Here is a 17,851-nt window from a genome sequence, read left to right as displayed (position 1 = left end):
ACACTCACCAGTCTGACTTGAGGGTTTGCCTGAGCTCCCACCCCACCCAGTCAGCAAGGGATATGGCCTGATGTCTGTTAATCTTTAGGTGGACAGATTCTGTGTATTACTTGTTTCCTTGTCAATTGTTGAAGACATGACATAGTGACCCAATTCTATCACTGCCCCTTCCCTAGTGAAATAGGTTACTTTAAGAACCCCAAGGTTGGAATTAACCTGTCCAGGTCCTGGGTCCTTTCCCATTGCCAGTCCTTCTTGCCCCCTGGAGGGCAGAGCCAGCACCTGAACCACAGAGTGATGATGGGAGACCCCAGCGAGCAAGGGGTGCTAGAACAACTCTCCTCTGCCCATTTCAAATGTGTCAGTTCCCTTCACAGATAGATAGGAGTCACCAGGCTGGAAGCAAAACCTCTGCAAGCCTGGTACCCCTGGAAGAGAAAGAAAACTATCCTCCATCAGGATTATAGGGGTGGGGCAAGACTGGTGGCTGTCTCACCTCCCAAGTGTCCTGTCTCTTGCAGCCCGCAGGCTCCACTGGGAGTACTGTGACTACCCCTCCCCCGCTTGTGAGGGGCACCCAGAACATTCCTTCCGGCAAGCCATCACTTCAGGTCAGTGTTCTTTCCTCATTAGACTTCTGAGCAGCTCTACAAAAAGGTTGCCTGTTCCTTCTAATTAGACTGAGTGAGGTTTTCTTGCCAGTGGCCCCAAAATAAATCATGTTCACATCCCAAACAACGCCACCATTGACATCATAAACAAATCACACCAACACATAGGAGGCCCTTCCCATGACTAACCCCTATTGAAATTGGAGAAAGGACTAAGATCCGCCTATATAGACTGGGCTCCCTCCATCCTGAGTCTCCCAGAGGCAGCGGGGGCCCTTGTCCCAGCACAGCTTCCAGCCTCCTCTGCTCTAGGTTAGCCACAGGACTGAGGTCTGGACAGGGCCCCTGCTCCCCTCAAACAGGCCCGAGCTCCCACCAGCAGGTGGCAGCGTCAGTTCTGATTGGCTGGACTCTTGCTATGGTGGGGCTTGTGTCTTTACTCAGCCCAGGTTTATAAGTCTATTATTGGCATCTGTGTTCCTTGTGTGTTTTTTTTTATTACCCCATTCTGTTTTTGTTGACAAGTATGTGGATTTACAAAATTAGCAAAACCTGTTTGTTTTTAAAAGCTGTGTAAGATCTGGGGGTTGGTATCGTTGACAGACCTCTTCAACTCGAATGCCTGGTAGTGTCATCCCACCACCCCTGGTCCGTGGTGGGCAGCAGGTGTCCTCGAAGCTGGGACCGCAGGCGAGCTCACAGGTCGTCATGCCCCCACTCGTCAGGGGGGCCCAGGTGAGCAGGGTGTATCCTTGGGACAGGAGTATGCCCAGACAGCCCCGAGCAACTGTCCACCTTGCAAGAATGATCATTTCTAGTCCTCAGGCTGGGATCCCATCCCTTCCCTGTGCCTCTCTTCACCATCCCTCATTGTCTTGTCCCCACCTCACCCCACAGCAAATTCACAACATCAGACAACATTCCAGCACAGGGCCACCGCCGCTCCTCCTTGCCCCTCGGGCATCTGTGCCCAATGTGCAAATTCAGGGGCAGAGGATCATCCAGCAGGGCCTTATCCGTGTCGCCAACGTCCCCAATGCCAGTCTGCTCGTCAACATCCCACAGGTGAGGTGTGTGCTGTGCCAACATGGGGAGTGTACCACACAGGTACCACTGAAAAAGCCCACAGTTCTGGGGCTCAGTGGGGTGGTACAATGTGACCTGCCTGCACCCTCAGATCCAGGTGAGGGCTTGGACACCTTGTGGTTTGTACTTGAGCTCCTTCATGCAGGAGTCCCATGTTCAGATTTGCCACCTGGCAGAGGTGAAGAATTGCTTATGGTGAGGGGTGCAGAGACATGGGGGAGTTTGAACAGTTGTAGGAGGCAGGTTTGAGGGGATAGAAGAGCCCAGGAAAGGTATCTGATGGGCCTAGAAATGGCTGGGGGAGCACCAAACCCCCCCCCTCCTCCTGCAGGCACAAGCACATGAGGAGCACATGTCTGCAAATGTCCTTGAAGCCCCAGTGCATCTGTTCACACCCACAAGTCCTTTCAGTTTTGGACAGAGCCTCCAAGATGGGGTGGGTCTGTCTCTGCCCAACAGAACTGGGACGATGGGACTGGGAGCAGTCTGGAAGCAAAGCTTCATTGATAGATAAAATTGCTAAGTCAGCTTCTCTGCCTCCATTGGCATGTATCTTCACCTGCCTCCTTTTGGTCAGGGTCAAGTGCAGTCCTGCCACCACATAGGGATGTCCTGGCAAAACAAAAGTTTGACCTGTGCAAACAGTTCATTTACCACATAAACCTTGATCAGATTTCTCTAGTGTGATCCTGTTCCCAGCTTAGCATGCCAGGAGGATGAAAAGCAGGTTAGCAGCAGTGGAGCTGGGGGAGGTTCTGCTCCCAGTGGGGTGGGGAACCCAAAAGGGGTTCAAGGAGAAACTGGTCAGTCAGGCCAAGGTGCTACGATGGCATACTCTGTTGGGGACCCTCTTTGGCTTGGAGATTCTCTGTGGGGGCAGGGGTCCTGGGAGAGCATGAGAGCATCCAGGGCTTTCTGAGCCCTGTGCTACGTTATAGGCAAGTTACCAGGTGTGTGCATTTTCTTGGGGATGATAGCAGCTTTTCTCAGATTTCTAAATGAAATGGTTCCTCAGCTGTACAATGTTAAGGGCACTGATGTGGTTAGTTCCAGGTTTGGGGGAGAGCACTTGACAGTTGGGGGTGAAGGGACTGGAGCAAGGTAACGATGGAGCATTGGCCCCTGGGGTTCAGACAAAGACAATAAAGTAGTACAGAAATAGCAAAGGGGTGAGGGGTAAGTGCAGGAGCTGCTTTGTCCTGCAACCCTAATGAGGACATGTGACTAAACCATTAGGGTCTCCCGATGAGCACATACAAAGATGTTCACAAGGGAAATGCCACAGGTGCTGTTTGAGCCACCATTGCACCCCTGTGAGGACGGAGACCGCCAGACCTGTGCTGAGAGAAGGCTCAGGCGATAGAGATAGGACAGGGGCAGTGTTGTCTGGGTTGTGCTGGGGAACCATTGACAGGGTTATGTCCTGGTTATGGTGATGGCTTGCTTCAGGGGCATCTTCCTGGCAGAATGCAGGAAATTACAGATTCTAAATGTGTGTGGTTTATTGGATATCAGCTAAGCCTCAAAAGGTGTGTATAAAATATTAGTCATCTCATAGAGTAAATGTTTTAATGCTACTCTGCCTGCTGTTCACAGCTTTCAGGCAGCTTGTAATTTCTCAAGGACTCATTAATGTAGTGCATCTAATGTTTCTGACTTGGGTTGTGGGTGCAGTGGTAGGGCCTGCGTTAGAGCCAGGCACCCCCAGCACCCTGACCTGGTTGTTATTTCCCAAAAGCCCTCCCCAGCCTCACTGAAAGGAACGACAGCCACCTCTGCTCAGGGCAACTCTACCCCCACCAGCGTGACTTCTGTGGTCACATCTGGTGATTCTCCAGCCAGTCGGCAGGCGGCCGCCAAGCTCGCGCTGCGTAAACAGCTGGAGAAGACGCTGCTTGAAATCCCCCCACCCAAGCCCCCCGCCCCAGAGATGAACTTCTTGCCCAGTGCCGCCAACAACGAATTCATCTACCTGGTCGGCCTGGAGGAAGTGGTACAGAACCTACTGGAGACACAGGGTGAGTGGGCCCTGGGCTAGGACTGTTTCCATCTCTTGCGACTAAAGTTCCTGTTACGTAGGTTTTTTTCAATGTATAGCACATGTCTGTGTGCCTATAATGTACCCAGAGCTGTCTTAAACGTTGGAGATTATGAATGACATTTCATTACCAGTTCTGCTTGTTCTGAGGTTTGATAGCTTCTTAAACACATTGTAGGCACCTTCCTATTAGTGCCTTCTGAGAGCCAGGCCCCGATGAGGTCCAGGGGTCTCCACATGTGTGGCCCGGGGGACAAACAGCAGCATTGTGATGTGGGTGTGCCATGAGGCATCTTGTCATGTCAACACTTGACATGACAGGTGTTGCTTCCAGATAGAAAGTCATCATAGAAGTGGCACTTTGAGTGTTCCAAGCCTCTAAGATGGGAGAGGGATACCCACACCTGAACCAGACTCACTAAATCACACTCCTTGAAAGCAGTTTCGAAAGCGCACCTGCATGTCAGGAAGTTTTCAGAATAAAAGGGCATAACTAAGATAGTGATAAAAAACAATATTAGAAATGGTGGTGAAGGCCATGTTGCCTCTTTAGGAGCCTCCGCCAGACACTTGGAGGCACTTGTGCCCTGTGATGGACCTGGTAGTGACATTAATTGAGCAGCCAGCCTGAACCCTCTTCCTGTGTGATCTTATCAGCTTCTCAGTACTGAGGAGGAGGCATAGTTACAACTGGTCCTGGGGAACAGGGGAGGGGCTGACAGGCTCCACCTGTCAGGTTGCTTTAAGGGACTACAGAGAAAGTTCAGGCTCTGGTGCGGCCTGAATGTCTGAGTCCTTTTGGTATCTTCTTTATGATGAAGTCATATTATTGGCAAAAGAGCTGTTGCAAGGCCAGAATAGGAAGGATGGGCACAAGGCTGAGTCAGGACAAGATGCCTCCCCATCCTGCTCTGGGTGGGCAAGGCAATTGGGGGAGCCCAAGTTGGTGGCACAAATGTTTTTGAGAATTTATACCAAAGATGCTTGACCCACAGTGTTTCCAAAGCTTTGGCCAGAAAATCTTCCCTGAGGCCTGGTCCAGTGTATGCGCACAGTTGGCATCAACTTTAGTTTGCTGATAACCGCTGGGCCTTGTGGTTTGGGATGCTGCTCATGCTCTATCCTGCATCCTGGGTGGTGGGGATTCTGACTTGTGTCTTGTTTCTTTGGCGTGCGCCCACCCACGTGTCCCTACAGCGGGCAGGATCTCAGCTGCCGTCGTGCTGTCCCGGGAGCCCTACATGTGTGCACAGTGCAAGACAGACTTCACATGCCGCTGGCGGGAAGAGAAGGGTGGTGCCATCATGTGTGAGAACTGCATGGCGTCCAACCAGAAGAAAGCGCTCAAGGTGGAGCACACGAGCAGGCTGAAGGCTGCCTTTGTGAAGGCATTGCAGCAGGAGCAAGAGATCGAGCAGCGCCTTCTGCAGCAGGGCCCTGCTCCTGCACAGGCCAAAGCTGAGCCCACCACTGCCCCACACCCCACTCTGAAGCAGGTGGGTCCTTGTCTGGAAGCCAGAGCTGTGACTTGGAGGCCTAGGAGCTGGACTGGGGCCCGGCCCTCCAGGAGAGGTGTCTGTTCCCTGGCAGGGAAGTTGTCCCTAGCAGGCACAGTGTTCTGGCATTCAGTCCCACACTCAGCAAGCATCTGCCTGATTGTTAACTGCGTCTAAATTGCATTTAATGGTGGTGTTTGGTGGTGAAAATACTAATTTGCCGTTTCTTTAGATTTTGTAGCTTTCACGCTCAGTGTGCCGGCTGACAAGTACTTCTTGTCTTTAAGGACTTTTCTGAAAGCCACATTGAGATACCAAAGAGGCGTTTGGAAGAACTATTCTAGCTAAATTAAGGAGAAAAGGAAGTTTGAAATCAAGGGGGTTTTTTTGTTTGTTTGTTTTTGGTTTTTTGGCTGCTTTTTTTAATGCTCTGCTTTCCCACCCCATAGATCCAGAGCTCCCTGTTGGCACTTTTTTGTATCTTTGGAAGTAATTTGTAACTCACTAATGACCACATCTTCTCAAGGTCTCTGCGTAGTGGGAGGCCACACTGCCCTCAGGAAACGACCTGTCCTGTGGGGACTAGGATTCGTGTGGCCCCAGCTGCTGCCCTTTGGTCACTCTAGGTCACCCTGGGCTGGCCTGTGGATGGTGCTGACCTTGATTTCAACCCCATTTGTGTAGGTCATAAAACCCCGGCGTAAGTTGGCGTTCCGCTCAGGAGAGGCCCGCGACTGGAGTAACGGGGCTGTGCTACAGGTCAGAACTGCAGTGCTGGGAGTCCCCTGCACCGTGCCACCAACCAGCCCTCACGCCCCAGACCGTGACCACGTCAGCTGCCTGCATCTGTCTGTTTCTCTCTCCCTCTTTCCCTCCCTTGTCCCCTCGGTGTAACCTGGTCTCCTGATTTTGGACTTTAGGGACCCTGTGTGGGTGGGAAGAGGTCTGCCACAGCAAGGAAAGGCTGCACTGAGCATCTCACCCTCTGCCCTTCCTTTCCCTACATGAGCCATTGTATCCTCTCTCCACTGTAGGCCTCCAGTCAGCTGTCCCGGGGCTCGGCCACAGCACCCCGAGGTGTCCTGCACACGTTCAGCCAGTCACCCAAACTGCAGAACGCAGCTTCAGCCACAGCCCTCGTCAGCAGGACTGGCAGACATTCCGAGAGAGCTGTTAGTTCTGGCAAGGGCAATGCCACCTCCAACTGGAAGAAGGCACCCCTGAGTACAGGTGGGTAGCCTCTCAGGGGCTCTAAGTGGGGATCTTGCTGGGGTTGGGTCCACTCCTTTCTTATTTTTTAACAAAGACCTGCATGTGCACAGGGTGAAGGGAAGTGGCACAAAGGGCCCTGGACCCCCAGATCTGCTCCCTTGAGAGCAGCTGCCTCCAACTCTTTAGCCAAATCTCTTCTGTTCACTAAATAGGCTGCACTGATCAAGTGGCAGCCCTTGATAGATGCTAATTGCCCTCACTGTCTCCACACTCTGTTACTTAAACTTGCAGCCCTTGACACGAAATGTGGGACAGACCCAATTTAGGCAGTTGCCCCACCATCCAGTGGACTCCTGTCAGCATAGACTACCCTCCTTCCTGCCATAGGGCACACCTGTTTTTTCTGTTAGCTTATGCCTTTCCTGCTGTACTATTTCTTGCTCACCCATACAGTGTCCTTTATTCCCTGATCTGCAGGCCACTCTCTTACCCCTTCTTCTGGCTTGGACAGGTCAGGAGGTGCAAAGTGCAGAAGAGAACAAGAATGCAGGGCGGGGAGGAGGGGGACCCTGGCACGGGGGCTGAGATTTTAACTGGGGTGAGCCAAAGGCCTCTCTGAGGAGACAACATTTGAGGAATGGTCCAGGGGATGTGGAGACGATCAGGTAGGTATTTTTCAGTCCTCCACAGCCCCATCATCCTGGGTCGTCTTTTTATTTTTTTAATTTCTTATTTATGTGCTAATATTAGAAGAAAATTCACTATTTCTTGTGTCTGTCAAAAACGGGAAAGTGAAATGTAGACACAAAAGGCTGAGTGAAAGACACGGGTGAGAGTGCTCAAATGTAGGAGTTGAGTGCGTGCCATGTCCCTACAGGAAGAAAAGGAAGAGAGAGACCCTAGTCAGATCTGGGAAGGCAGGGATGTTAGTGCAACTGAAATACAGGAACCCACTGTACATTCAGCTGATCATAGGGTAGAGAGATGCTCGAGTGTCACAGTCTCCCACAGGCAGAAGAGCTTAGGAGAAAAAAGACGTTCAACTGACTGGAGAAGAATTTGGGCCGCCTGCCCTCCTTTTCAAAAGCTGGGAACACATCAGGCAAAGACAGTTTTGCTCAGCATGTATAAGATACAACTGAAAACTCACAGGCTGTGGTTAGAAATTCCTTTTATGGTAAATTTGAAAGTATATGAAATTAAGTGGAAAAGTCAAGTATGAGTATATGCATGTGTACACTGTGTTAGCAGTCACTTGAGAACTGTGAGTGCACTTAAGGGTAATGTTTGAATGGGAATATGAAGTAGTAGTTGCTGAAATAAAATGTGAAGGCCTAGAAGCCACTTTCCCAGGAGAGTCTGCCACAGCTCCTGGTTACTTGACTTTCTAAGGTGGTGATTTGTGGGAAACTGGGCGGGGTCTAGTTGGCGGTGCTGCCTTGAACATGCGTAATACATTTGACCTCAGAACCTTTTGTTCCACAGAGTGTATTAGCCTCCACCAAAAATATTCTTGGGTTAATACATTTATTCTAGGAGGGTCCTGCTACAGCTGGGGATCTAGAGCAGTCCTTACACCAGGCCAGCCACACACTGAGGTGTGCTGGGGGTGGGGGGGGTGTGTGTGTGTCAGTTTTTCATTTTCCTATTACAGAAGTGATACTAGTGCACCATGGCTGGTGTGGCTCAATGGATTGAGTGCCAGCCTGTGAACCAAAGGGTCACTGGTTCAGTTCCCACTCAGGGCACATGCCTGGGTTGCGAACCAGGTCCCCAGTGGCGGGGGGGGGCACACAAGAGGCAACCACACATTGATGTTTCTCTCTCCTCTTTCCTTCTTGGTAAAAATAAATAATATCTTTTTAAAAAGTGATACTAGTTCATTGGGGAAATTGAAGGAATATAAAAAGGGAAGATGATGGCAGTGGCTAGTACTTTCTACCTTAGGAGAACAAATGCAGCACTTAGGAGCCTTCCTCCGTCATCTCTTTTCATGTCATATGTGTAAATAAGTTTTGTACAAAGGGATTATGCTGTGGTTGCCATTGGCGTTTCTTTGAATGGTATAATGAGAGACAGTTACCATGTTTTACGTTCTCTTAGCTCTGAGGCTGGGAGTTTTGCTGCCCATGCTTGGTGGGCCCTGTGTCCTCCTGAGCCTACCCCTGACTGGGGCTATCTTAGTCTGTTGCTCTGTTCTATTGCAGGTGGGGCCCTTGCATTTGTCAGCCCAAGCTTGGCGGTGCACAAGACCTCCTCGTCCGTGGACCGCCAGCGGGAGTACCTCCTGGACATGATCCCACCACGCTCCATCCCTCAGTCAGCCACGTGGAAATAGTGCGAGCCGGCCCAGTGGAGAACAGGCTCCCTCCTCCCTCCCACCTGGCCTGCCACCCTCTGCTCGATGGGGAAGACACCCTACTCCCCAAGACAGCGAACAAGCATCTGCCACACTGTGGTAGCAAGAGCTCTGTTCTTGGCTGTAAAGTCTTGTCGTGGCTGGAGGGCTGCTTCACAGGTGGACGAGGATTATCATTACTGGGGGACCTTTCCCGTGGGCTTCCCTCCTTTCTTTGCCTTTAGTTTGCCCAACACCAGCAGAAAATCGGACCTCGGGGGGCTGGTTCTGCTCCTGCCCTCTCCTTCAGCCCCCTCAGGGCACATGGGCGGCCTGGACACTGTGACACACTCAGGCAAGACCAGAGCTCGGGGCTTCTGAAGTTGAGCGGACCGTTCTGTTTTGGTTTTGCTTTTTCCCGTCTTAGCCTCCCAATCTTTGCCTTCCTTCATGGCAATCTCTAGGTTGACTTTTTTTTTTAAATCACCTCATGATGATGGAGTTTAAAGTAAACCATGCAGACCCAGGGGTTCCTGCCGAGCACAGCTCCCATGCCCCAGAGGATGGGCCGCTGACTGACCAGCCCTCATTCGCTCTAGCGGAAGGCCTGTGCTGCTGCTCGTCACAGAGACCCCCCCCCCCCCGCCCCCAACCTCCCACACTTAGCAAAAGAACAAACTGCAACCCAGACCCAGCCAGAGAGCCTGGGATGCTGGAAGCCACGCTGCTGCCCTCGGAGAAGGGAGGAGAGAAATGGCAGCAACATACAGTGTCTGAGCGGGAAGTTGGAGGGGCGGGCTATTGTGTGTTTTTGTTGTTGTGGTTTATTTTATTAAATTTTTCCTTTTCTTTTCCTCCTTATTTTGATGGACAACATCCCAAGCTGCCCTGGCCTGTACCCCCATCAGGTGTGTCAGGTGGGGAGGTACCCCCACCCCCCACAGACTTCAGGGTTTCCATTTGGGTCTAGTTTAGAACCTTCCCTTCAAGGATGGCCATGCTGCCAGCATTCACCTTCAGGTTTTCTTTTTAATCCTCTTTAGAGTCCACAGAGATGTCTTACAAAGGATCAGGTCTGCTCTTAGTTGTGTTTCATTTTGGTTTCTCCCACTCCTTAAAAATCATTTCCATGAGGAAAGGCAGATGTCATATGCATGCTGCACATGAGACCAAGGCCATGTACGTGAGGGTGTCCCATGTGTGCATACATGTGTGTATTGATGTGGAGACGGGTACACTGCTCCCCACTTCAGCCCCTGCCCTGGTTTTCCTGTCCATGCAGTTAGGGACTTAATTTAAAATCCTTGTTTTGTAGGGCTGCCTTCTTCAGACACTGCTTCAACATTCGAATAAAGACTCATTTAACCCCCTCTCACGTTGTATGAATATCAGTGTTTAGAAAACATTTTTGACATGCAGTAGAAGACCTAGTTTTGGAAAACCTTTTTTTTTTTTCTCTGTAGAACTCTAAATTTCTTGTTGATTTTTGAGTAGATGGGCTGAAGGAGGGGAGGGCAGGGAAGGGTGGCTTTCATTACAAGATCCAGGGATTTGGAGGGAAAGAGGGAAATTAACATTCAGGAGTGAAGGGGAAAGGGTGTGTTTATACACCAAAAACTCAAAAGAATATGTAAGCATTTCTATTCCTCGCATTTTTCTGTGTGCCTGGTAAATAAATACCTGTCTTATACTACCCTGAGCTGCTATCCCTCTCTGTTCAGTTACATGGGCCAGTCCCTCCAAATCCCCCAACAAGGAGCACTGGGCTGGCCACCCCTGGCAAATAGGCCTCAGTTCTGTGCAGTAATGCAATCAATCAGGTGTCTGGGCCAAGGTCTCTGCACTGGAGGGTTGTGCCAGGATTGTTGTACTCCCAGTTGGGTTGACTGGGTCTGTGACTCAAGGGCATATGTTGGTCCCCAGCACCATCAGAACTTGGCTCATCACATGCTTAGGAACATGTCATCTCAGTTTGCCTGGCCATACCACCTTAGGTGGACAGGACAACTGTGCCTTGGCTTTGCCTTCTCCAGTTAACACTCAGGGACATTCCCATCGGGGAGGACCTACTGTGGAAACGTAGCTTTTTTTAAAAGGGGAGCAAGATGCTCTGTCTGGTGTGGCTCTGGATTAAAAGCAGACTGCGAACCAAAGGGTCTCTGGTTCAATTCCCAGTCAGGGCACATGCCTGGGTTGTGGGCTGGTAGGGGGCACACGAGCAGCAATCACACATTGGTGTTTCTCCCCCTGTCTCCTTCCTTTCCCCTCTCTCTAAAAAATAAAGTATTTTTTAAAAGGGAGCAAGAACATGAGAGGCTTTAATCTTTAGTTCAATTCTGTTTTATAACTCCTACCTCCCTTTTCTTCAGTTTCCTATGTTGCCGAGTAACATCTATGATAAACCCCAAATGGGTGGTTATGTGATTAAGTTAAAGGTCTTTGCCTTTTTTAAAAAAGATTTTATGTATTTTTAGAAAGGGAAAGGGAGGGAGAGAAACATCTTAATATGTGGTTGCCTCTTGTGTGCTCCCTACTGGGGACCTGGCTTGCAACCCAGCCATGTGCCCCAACTGGGAATTCCAGGGACCCTTTGGTTTGCAGGCTGGCACCTCAGCCCACTGAGCCACACCAGCCGGGGCTGTGTTTTTGCCATGTTAATACACACATTTTTGTCCAACTGGTGGTTTTTTTGTTTTGTTTATTTTTTAAGAGGGTAAGGGAGGGAGAAAGGGAGATAAACATCGATGTACCAGAGCTACATCAATCGGTGGGCTCTGGTGCACACCCCCTCCTGGGGACCTGGCCCACAACCCAGGAACATGCCCTGAATGGGAATCAAACCAGCAACCTGCCAGTTCACAGGCTGCACTCAATCCACTGAGCCACACCAGCCAGGCATTGCCCAAATTTTTGAGGGGAAAAATAAAGATGTGCATTATACATAAGTATAATGATGACATGCCATGGCTATATAATCATAATGCACACAAAACTTCAGTTGTGCATTATGCCCAGCAAAATATAATAAATACCTCTTTGGTGAATGTGGAGTTTGGACATAACTAGGAAAGGACGTCAATGGTAAGGTATTCTCCCAGCACCAAAGTTCACTCCCTCAGAATCTGCCACAGCACTGGGGGCCTGGTCTCCGGAGCATCAGGCCTGAGGAGTCCTGATTTCCAGAAGCATTGAGAATGTGGGAGGCCCTAGGCCCAAATGATGATGGTAATAGTCTCTAGTTATTTGTGACACAAACCCGACAATAACTGGAAACTTTAAAACGTCAGCTGCCCCGTGGACTGGAGTGGAGCTCATAAAGCTTATTCCCAGTTTTGATGAGGGAGCAGGTTTGAAGCAGAGTGTGTGAACGTGTGAGTGCACAGATACATGTATGCCCACTTAGAGCTACCCATGGCTCTGGCCATCCTGCCCTTGTCTAATCCAGTGTCTTAACTCTGAAGCCAGGACTCCTTTTTAAGAAGAGAAATACCAATTTGGTTGCTGCCTGTATGTGCACTGACTGAGATAAAACCCACAACCTTGGCATATTGGAACAATGCTCTAACCAACTGAAGCTACCCGGCTAGGGCCTGGACCCACATCTTTGACAAGGCTGAAAGTGGCCCTGCACCAGGAGCCTCTCCTGTCCTCCAAGACCTTGAAACAAAAAGCTCTCCCTCGTGCAGAGGGAATAAGAGAAGCAATTGAGTACAGCCTTGTCATGTGTCCCACGGGTCACTCCTATGGGCAGGGAGACAAAGGGAGTTGTAACTCCAGTAGGCTTTTTTAAAATCCTCACCTGAGGATACAATTATTGATGTGAGACAGTAGTATCAATCAGTTGCTTTCCATATGCAAACCTGCAATCTTTCAGTAAAAGGGTCAATGCTGCAACCAAATGAGCCACACCAGGGAGGAATTTTCTAAGTAATGTAAACGTTCTCATCACGGGTGAAAATGAGACATCTCCTTGGACTTCATTTGGACAGTCTTTGATGCTCCACCATAGGGTTTCCTTTTTTAAATTCTGTGTTGTATACTGCACATGACGTTTGCCTGAAGAACTTGAAGCTTTTTTTATGTGACAGCTAAAGGATTTTATCCTTAACAAAGTAATAAACAGGTACACCAGTGCAAGGTTTTTTTGGAAGTGGATGTGGGCAGGAGTCACATATTTATTCTAAATCTCTGATAATGTAAAACCAAAAAGTTGACCACGAAACCAATAGAAGTTCCAATAAACACAGGCTGGAATCACTGGCTATACCTGGTGTTACAAGAATGTTTTAGATCTGAAGAATAATAGAGAGATGGATGACGAGTTGGCTCTATTTTTCTTTTGGCCCCTCAGTCCTGGTTTTCCTGCATTATTTAGTCCAGCAGTGGAGCAAGTTGGAAACTTGGATGTGCAGCAAGGTAATGCTTTATTTTTTAAATGTATTTTTTAATATTTATTTATTTTTAGAGGGGAAGGGAAGGAGAAAAAGGGGGAGAGAAACATCAGTGTGTGGTTGCCTCGCATGTGTCCCCTACTGGGGACCTGGCCTGCAACCCAGGCATGTGCCCCGACTGGGAATTGAACCAGCAACCCTTTGCTTCACAGGCCCATGCTCAATCCTCTGAGCTACACCAGCCAGGGCAGTAACCCTTTATTAAGGAGGAAGAAGCAAAGAATGAGACATCTGCTCCTTGGACTTCATTTGGACTTTACTTTCCATGGATAGGGAGTCCTCCCCAACTGGGTGCTACAGTCTTGCCTCTGGCCCTCCATCTCCACCGGTATACCCATGGGCTTTAAGGCCTGGGGGAGTGTTGTGAGACTCCAGCGGGTTTTTCCCATTGGGTTGGCTCTTAGCCCCTTCCAGTATCCACTCTGGAGTGGTAGGTTTTTCTGAAGTGTTTTTCAGGCTTGGTTCCCCATTGTCTTTGCTGCAGGACACAATATTACAGGTGGCAGGTTTTAAGTACAAAGGGAGCCACCCATACAGGGTGAACAATTGAACAATTTGTTCAATTCCCAGAAATGAACAATTTCCTGTTGAAAATCTGTTTTCAGAGGTTGACAGTTTCAAATTTTATTCATAACATGAGCCCTGTGTTTAATTTGGTAATGTTACCACTGTTTTCCTAGGTGCATTTATTTATTTATTTTGCTGGTTCTTGATTTTGTTAGTAAGGCATTCCTGCCTCTGGAGTGAGTGCTAATTGCCTTCCCCAACAGCCAGCTTGGTTTCACCTGGGCAGGCACAGAGCTGACAGAAATTAGACCCAAACCAGTCTACCTTTGACACGCTGACTGCTGCCCTACACTCTTAACACTGGCTGCAAGAAGCGGACTTACAGGATGCTTTCTCAGGGGCTTTGCTCTCAGCCCTCAGGTGAATCTTTGCTGGATCAGCCACAGGCTTCTTGGCAGACCCAGGGGGTGAGACTCAGTTTTTCCAGCTAACAAATGGGACATTCACACCTGGTTCCGAGACTTTGTCCCTCCCTAAACCAAGCCATGGCCATGGGGTGGGAGTATACCTTGGCTTGTTGCTTATGCAGATTTACTAGTGAAGGACAGAAATAAGCATATGCTGCACCCCAGGCATTGGATCAAACCTGTGACAAGGGCAGAGGTGAAGAATAGAGTGACAGTCCTGACCAGTGTGGCTCAGTTGACTGGGTGTCATCCCACAAAGCAAAAGTTCGCTAGTTTGATTCCCCATCAGGACATTTGCTTGAGTTGTGGGTTCAGACTGATTGATGTTTCTCTCTCTTCCTCTCTCTCTCAAATCAATAAACATATCAAGTGAAAAAAAGAATAGTGACAGAGGAGGTAAGCTTGGTAGGCCAAGTCTTGAATGAAAAGGAGAGAAGTACTGCTGGGAGTGGGAACATCCAGTGAAGTCTCAAAGGCAAGACCAAGCCTGGCAGGGGGAGGATAAGGGCAGTGTGGCTGGATGGTGGGAAACGGGGGTGAAGATGTGACTTTTATTCTGAGTGCAGTGCCACAGCCCTTCCAACACCCCTAAGGTTGACTTCCTGACCCCGTTTTCCAGGTGCAGAGCCTGAGGTATGGTCCAGGTCAGGAGAGGCACCTGGACCATACCTAAGGTGAAGCAAGTAGAATTAAGACTTAGGGAGACATTTCCCATACCCGTAGCCTCATCTTAGCAAAATAACCTCCACACTCCCCCAGGCCATGTGTGGTCCCCTCTCCAGACAATATACCTTTACCCCTCCACCTACTCTCCATTCCAGCCACAGGAGCTTCCTGGCATTACTCAAACACACCAGCTCCATCCTGTTTGGGAACTCAAGAAAAATGTCCTGCTGTTTCCAATGTCTGGTTTCTTCAGGGTTCGGCTCAGATATCTCCTTCAATCCCTCAGGTATCACCCCCAACCTAGCATTTAGTACAACTGACAATTTTTAGAAGATTTCCACGCAACTTTTTACTTTTCACTTGCCTCCTCACTGAGGGCAGAGATGAATCTAAGCCTCTTTGCTAAGTCCCAGAGTCTGGTACACAGCAGGCGTTCAATAAATGCTTGAATGAAGACTGAACGAATCAGCTTGCCTGGCAGACTTATGCCACACCTTTGACTTCCCCCACCGTTAGCCTAAGGAAGGGCCCTCACTAAGAAAAGGTTCCACCACCTTCCCACCTTACTTCAGCCATATCTGGGTTCAAATCCCAGCTGTGTTCTGGGGCACGTGACATCTATGTGGGCCTCAAATTCCTGGTCTGAACGCTCAGTCCACATCAACACAGCGTCTTCTGAAACACAAGAAAGATGCTGGGCCTTTGCTCCCCAGCCCAGCAACTCTATTCCCAGACCATCACGACGCCGGGAATGCCTTAAAGCTCCCTGGACCCTTCCCAGGATGGGAGGGGGACGGAAAATGGTCCGGGTTCCAATCCCCCCAACTCCCTTTTGAGAACTGTAGCAAGAACCTTCACAAACCTTTCCGTAAAATAGAGCGTCGGCGCCTGCCTTCCGGGGGAGAGACCCTCCCCCCTTACTCCGTAAAAGGTGGCCATCGCTAGAGCCCGGGTGCAAGACAGAGCAAGTTTATTGCAAATTACAACCAGGGTGGCGCCCGGAGGGCGCCGTCCCGCGACCGCCTCAGCCACAAGCTGAGAACCGACACATCCCCTGTGCTTGCCCTCGCCGGCAGCTGCTCAAGGCAGCCTACTCCGGCTGCACAACCATCGCTCATTCTGCGCAGGCGCAATGCTTCCGCATCCTCTGGTCCCGCCCCTTCCCGGGGTCTTCTTGCAGGGAATTGAGGATGTGCGTGCAACCTCCTGCTCTCCAAATCGTGCAGGAGGAACTAGATTCGGAACCGGGTCGATCACGGCCCCGCGGTCGAGGAAGAGGGAAAAGGGGAAAGGACGCTTGGCGTCGCAGGGCTCTGGAAACACGCCTCCCGAGCGTGCGCCAAGCATGCGCCGCGCTTGCGGAGATGAGAAGGAGCGGAGGACCCCGGCTTTTAGCCGGAGTCTCCAGCGCGCAGCCAGCCGTTGCGCGCTACCTGGCCCGCGGAAGGTCTGGCCGACGGGCTGAACTGCAGCAATTCCGTGATTAGGGCTTTGCAGCGTTCAGACAGCTCGAGGCCGTTGGGGTAGAGGACGCCACGCTTCTGGCGCCTTGGCAGGCCAGCGATGTCTGAGTCGTCGAAGGGCATGCATCCGGTGACCATGACGTAGAGCACGACGCCTAGGCTCCACACGTCGTACTTCTTGGGGTCATAGGGGATGCCCAGGAGAACCTCAGGCGATGCATAGGCTGCCGAGCCGCAATAGGTGGTGCTCAGGTCAGGGTAGCCATGGGCCTGGCGGCCAAAGCCAAAGTCGGTGAGCTTGACGCGGCGCTCATCAGGGCTCAGCAACACGTTTTCACACTTGAGGTCGCGGTGCACCAGGTGGTGGTCATGCAAGTAGCGCACAGCACCGGCTATCTGTGCGAATAGGTCGCGTGCCTGCCCCCCGGGGATGCGCCCGTTGCGCTGCACGGCCTGCAGCAGGTCGGTGGCGGCTGCCTCCATCACGATGTACAGCTTCCCGTTGCACACCTCAATGAACTCGAAGACGTGCACAATGTGCGGGTGCCTCACGCCTCGAAGGATGGACAGCTCACGCGGCAGGAACTTGTTGACGAAGTCTGGCGGTGCGCGCCGCCGGTCCACCACTTTAATGGCCACCGTGCCCTTGTACTTCTTCGACGTGGCTACCTTCACCTTGGAGTAACTTCCCTCACCTATCGTGCGGCCCAGCTTATAGCCGAGCTCGCTCAGGAGTTTGTCGCCCGACATGGCGCCTGGGGCGCGGGGAGCAGGAGGCGGCTGCTGTCGGGGGCGGCCGGACTCCAATCTCGGGCCTAACCCATGGTGCTTGGCACCTGCACACCTGCACCCCCATGTGCCCACTCCTCGGCCCCCTCTGCCGCGATGCCTTTTATTGCCCGGGTAACAATTTCTGCCTTGTGAAGTGACCGCGGGCGTCACCTCACTTCGGGGTGGGGGCCCCGCAGGCGTCACCCCGTCTAAGGAAGGAGGCTCCCCAAGGCGCTAGGGCTTTGTGACTCATAATCGCTCTGAGTGGTCCAGTTCCCGATGAGAGGCTACTAACAAGGAAGGGCTTCCTACCACTACCAAGGAGCAGAATCCGTGCCTGGGGTTGGGATGGCTCCTCTCAAGTCCAAATATGAGCAGCAGCAGCCCCCACCCAACTCCTTGTACCCAGCCGCACAAACCCGGAGGGGGAGAAAACGAGTAAGAGGGCTTAGCTCGGTGAAGCGGCTCGGCAGTTTGATTGCCCTGCACACCGCCCCAGAGGGAAGGTGAATGGGAGGTCGTTTGATGCAAGGACACGGCTGACCCGACGGCCTCCAGAAGCCCACACCGACTGAGCTGCGTCTCATTTTGGAGAAAAAGAAATAACAATTCTTTGGCCGCGTAGGGCATCGCATCCCGAGCTCTCCGGCGCTAAACAGTTGCTACACAAGGGTCCTAGGTTCCCCAGCCCTGCTCTAGACCTGCGCGATAGCTTCCGCGCATTCATTGTGGCGGCGGCAGCTGG

General features: G+C 51.1%; 2 protein-coding genes across 5 annotated transcripts in view; one reads left to right on the top strand and one right to left on the bottom strand.

Annotated features, from left to right (window-relative positions):
• Positions 1-10,480, top strand: part of GATAD2A (GATA zinc finger domain containing 2A) — a 113,391-nt gene extending 102,911 nt beyond the window's left edge. For 3 of the 4 annotated variants that reach the window (XM_037029008.1, XM_037029007.1, XM_037029009.1), the window contains 8 exons: positions 522-611; positions 1,215-1,346; positions 1,509-1,676; positions 3,436-3,715; positions 4,933-5,231; positions 5,916-5,990; positions 6,266-6,461; positions 8,651-10,480. In XM_037029008.1, the coding sequence (XP_036884903.1) occupies positions 522-611; positions 1,215-1,346; positions 1,509-1,676; positions 3,436-3,715; positions 4,933-5,231; positions 5,916-5,990; positions 6,266-6,461; positions 8,651-8,781 (1,371 nt within the window). In that variant the 3' untranslated portion in view covers positions 8,782-10,480. The remainder of the gene's footprint in view (positions 1-521; positions 612-1,214; positions 1,347-1,508; positions 1,677-3,435; positions 3,716-4,932; positions 5,232-5,915; positions 5,991-6,265; positions 6,462-8,650) is intronic. The other variant, XM_037029010.1, reaches the window with a different exon arrangement.
• A 4,091-nt stretch (positions 10,481-14,571) lies between these two features.
• On the bottom strand, positions 14,572-17,840 carry TSSK6 (testis specific serine kinase 6). Its single transcript, XM_037028687.1, has one exon. It carries the CDS (start codon positions 17,083-17,085, stop codon positions 16,264-16,266), a length of 822 nt encoding a protein of 273 aa, XP_036884582.1. The 5' UTR covers positions 17,086-17,840; the 3' UTR covers positions 14,572-16,263.
• Positions 17,841-17,851: the final 11 nt, after the last annotated feature.

Source organism: Sturnira hondurensis, unplaced genomic scaffold (genome assembly GCF_014824575.4).
Source record: "Sturnira hondurensis isolate 20B ecotype Veracruz unplaced genomic scaffold, ASM1482457v3 Scaffold0020119, whole genome shotgun sequence".
NCBI classification, from domain to species: Eukaryota; Metazoa; Chordata; class Mammalia; order Chiroptera; family Phyllostomidae; genus Sturnira; species Sturnira hondurensis.
Note: the sequence above shows the minus strand (reverse complement) of the source record. Positions and strands in the feature narration are given on the sequence as shown.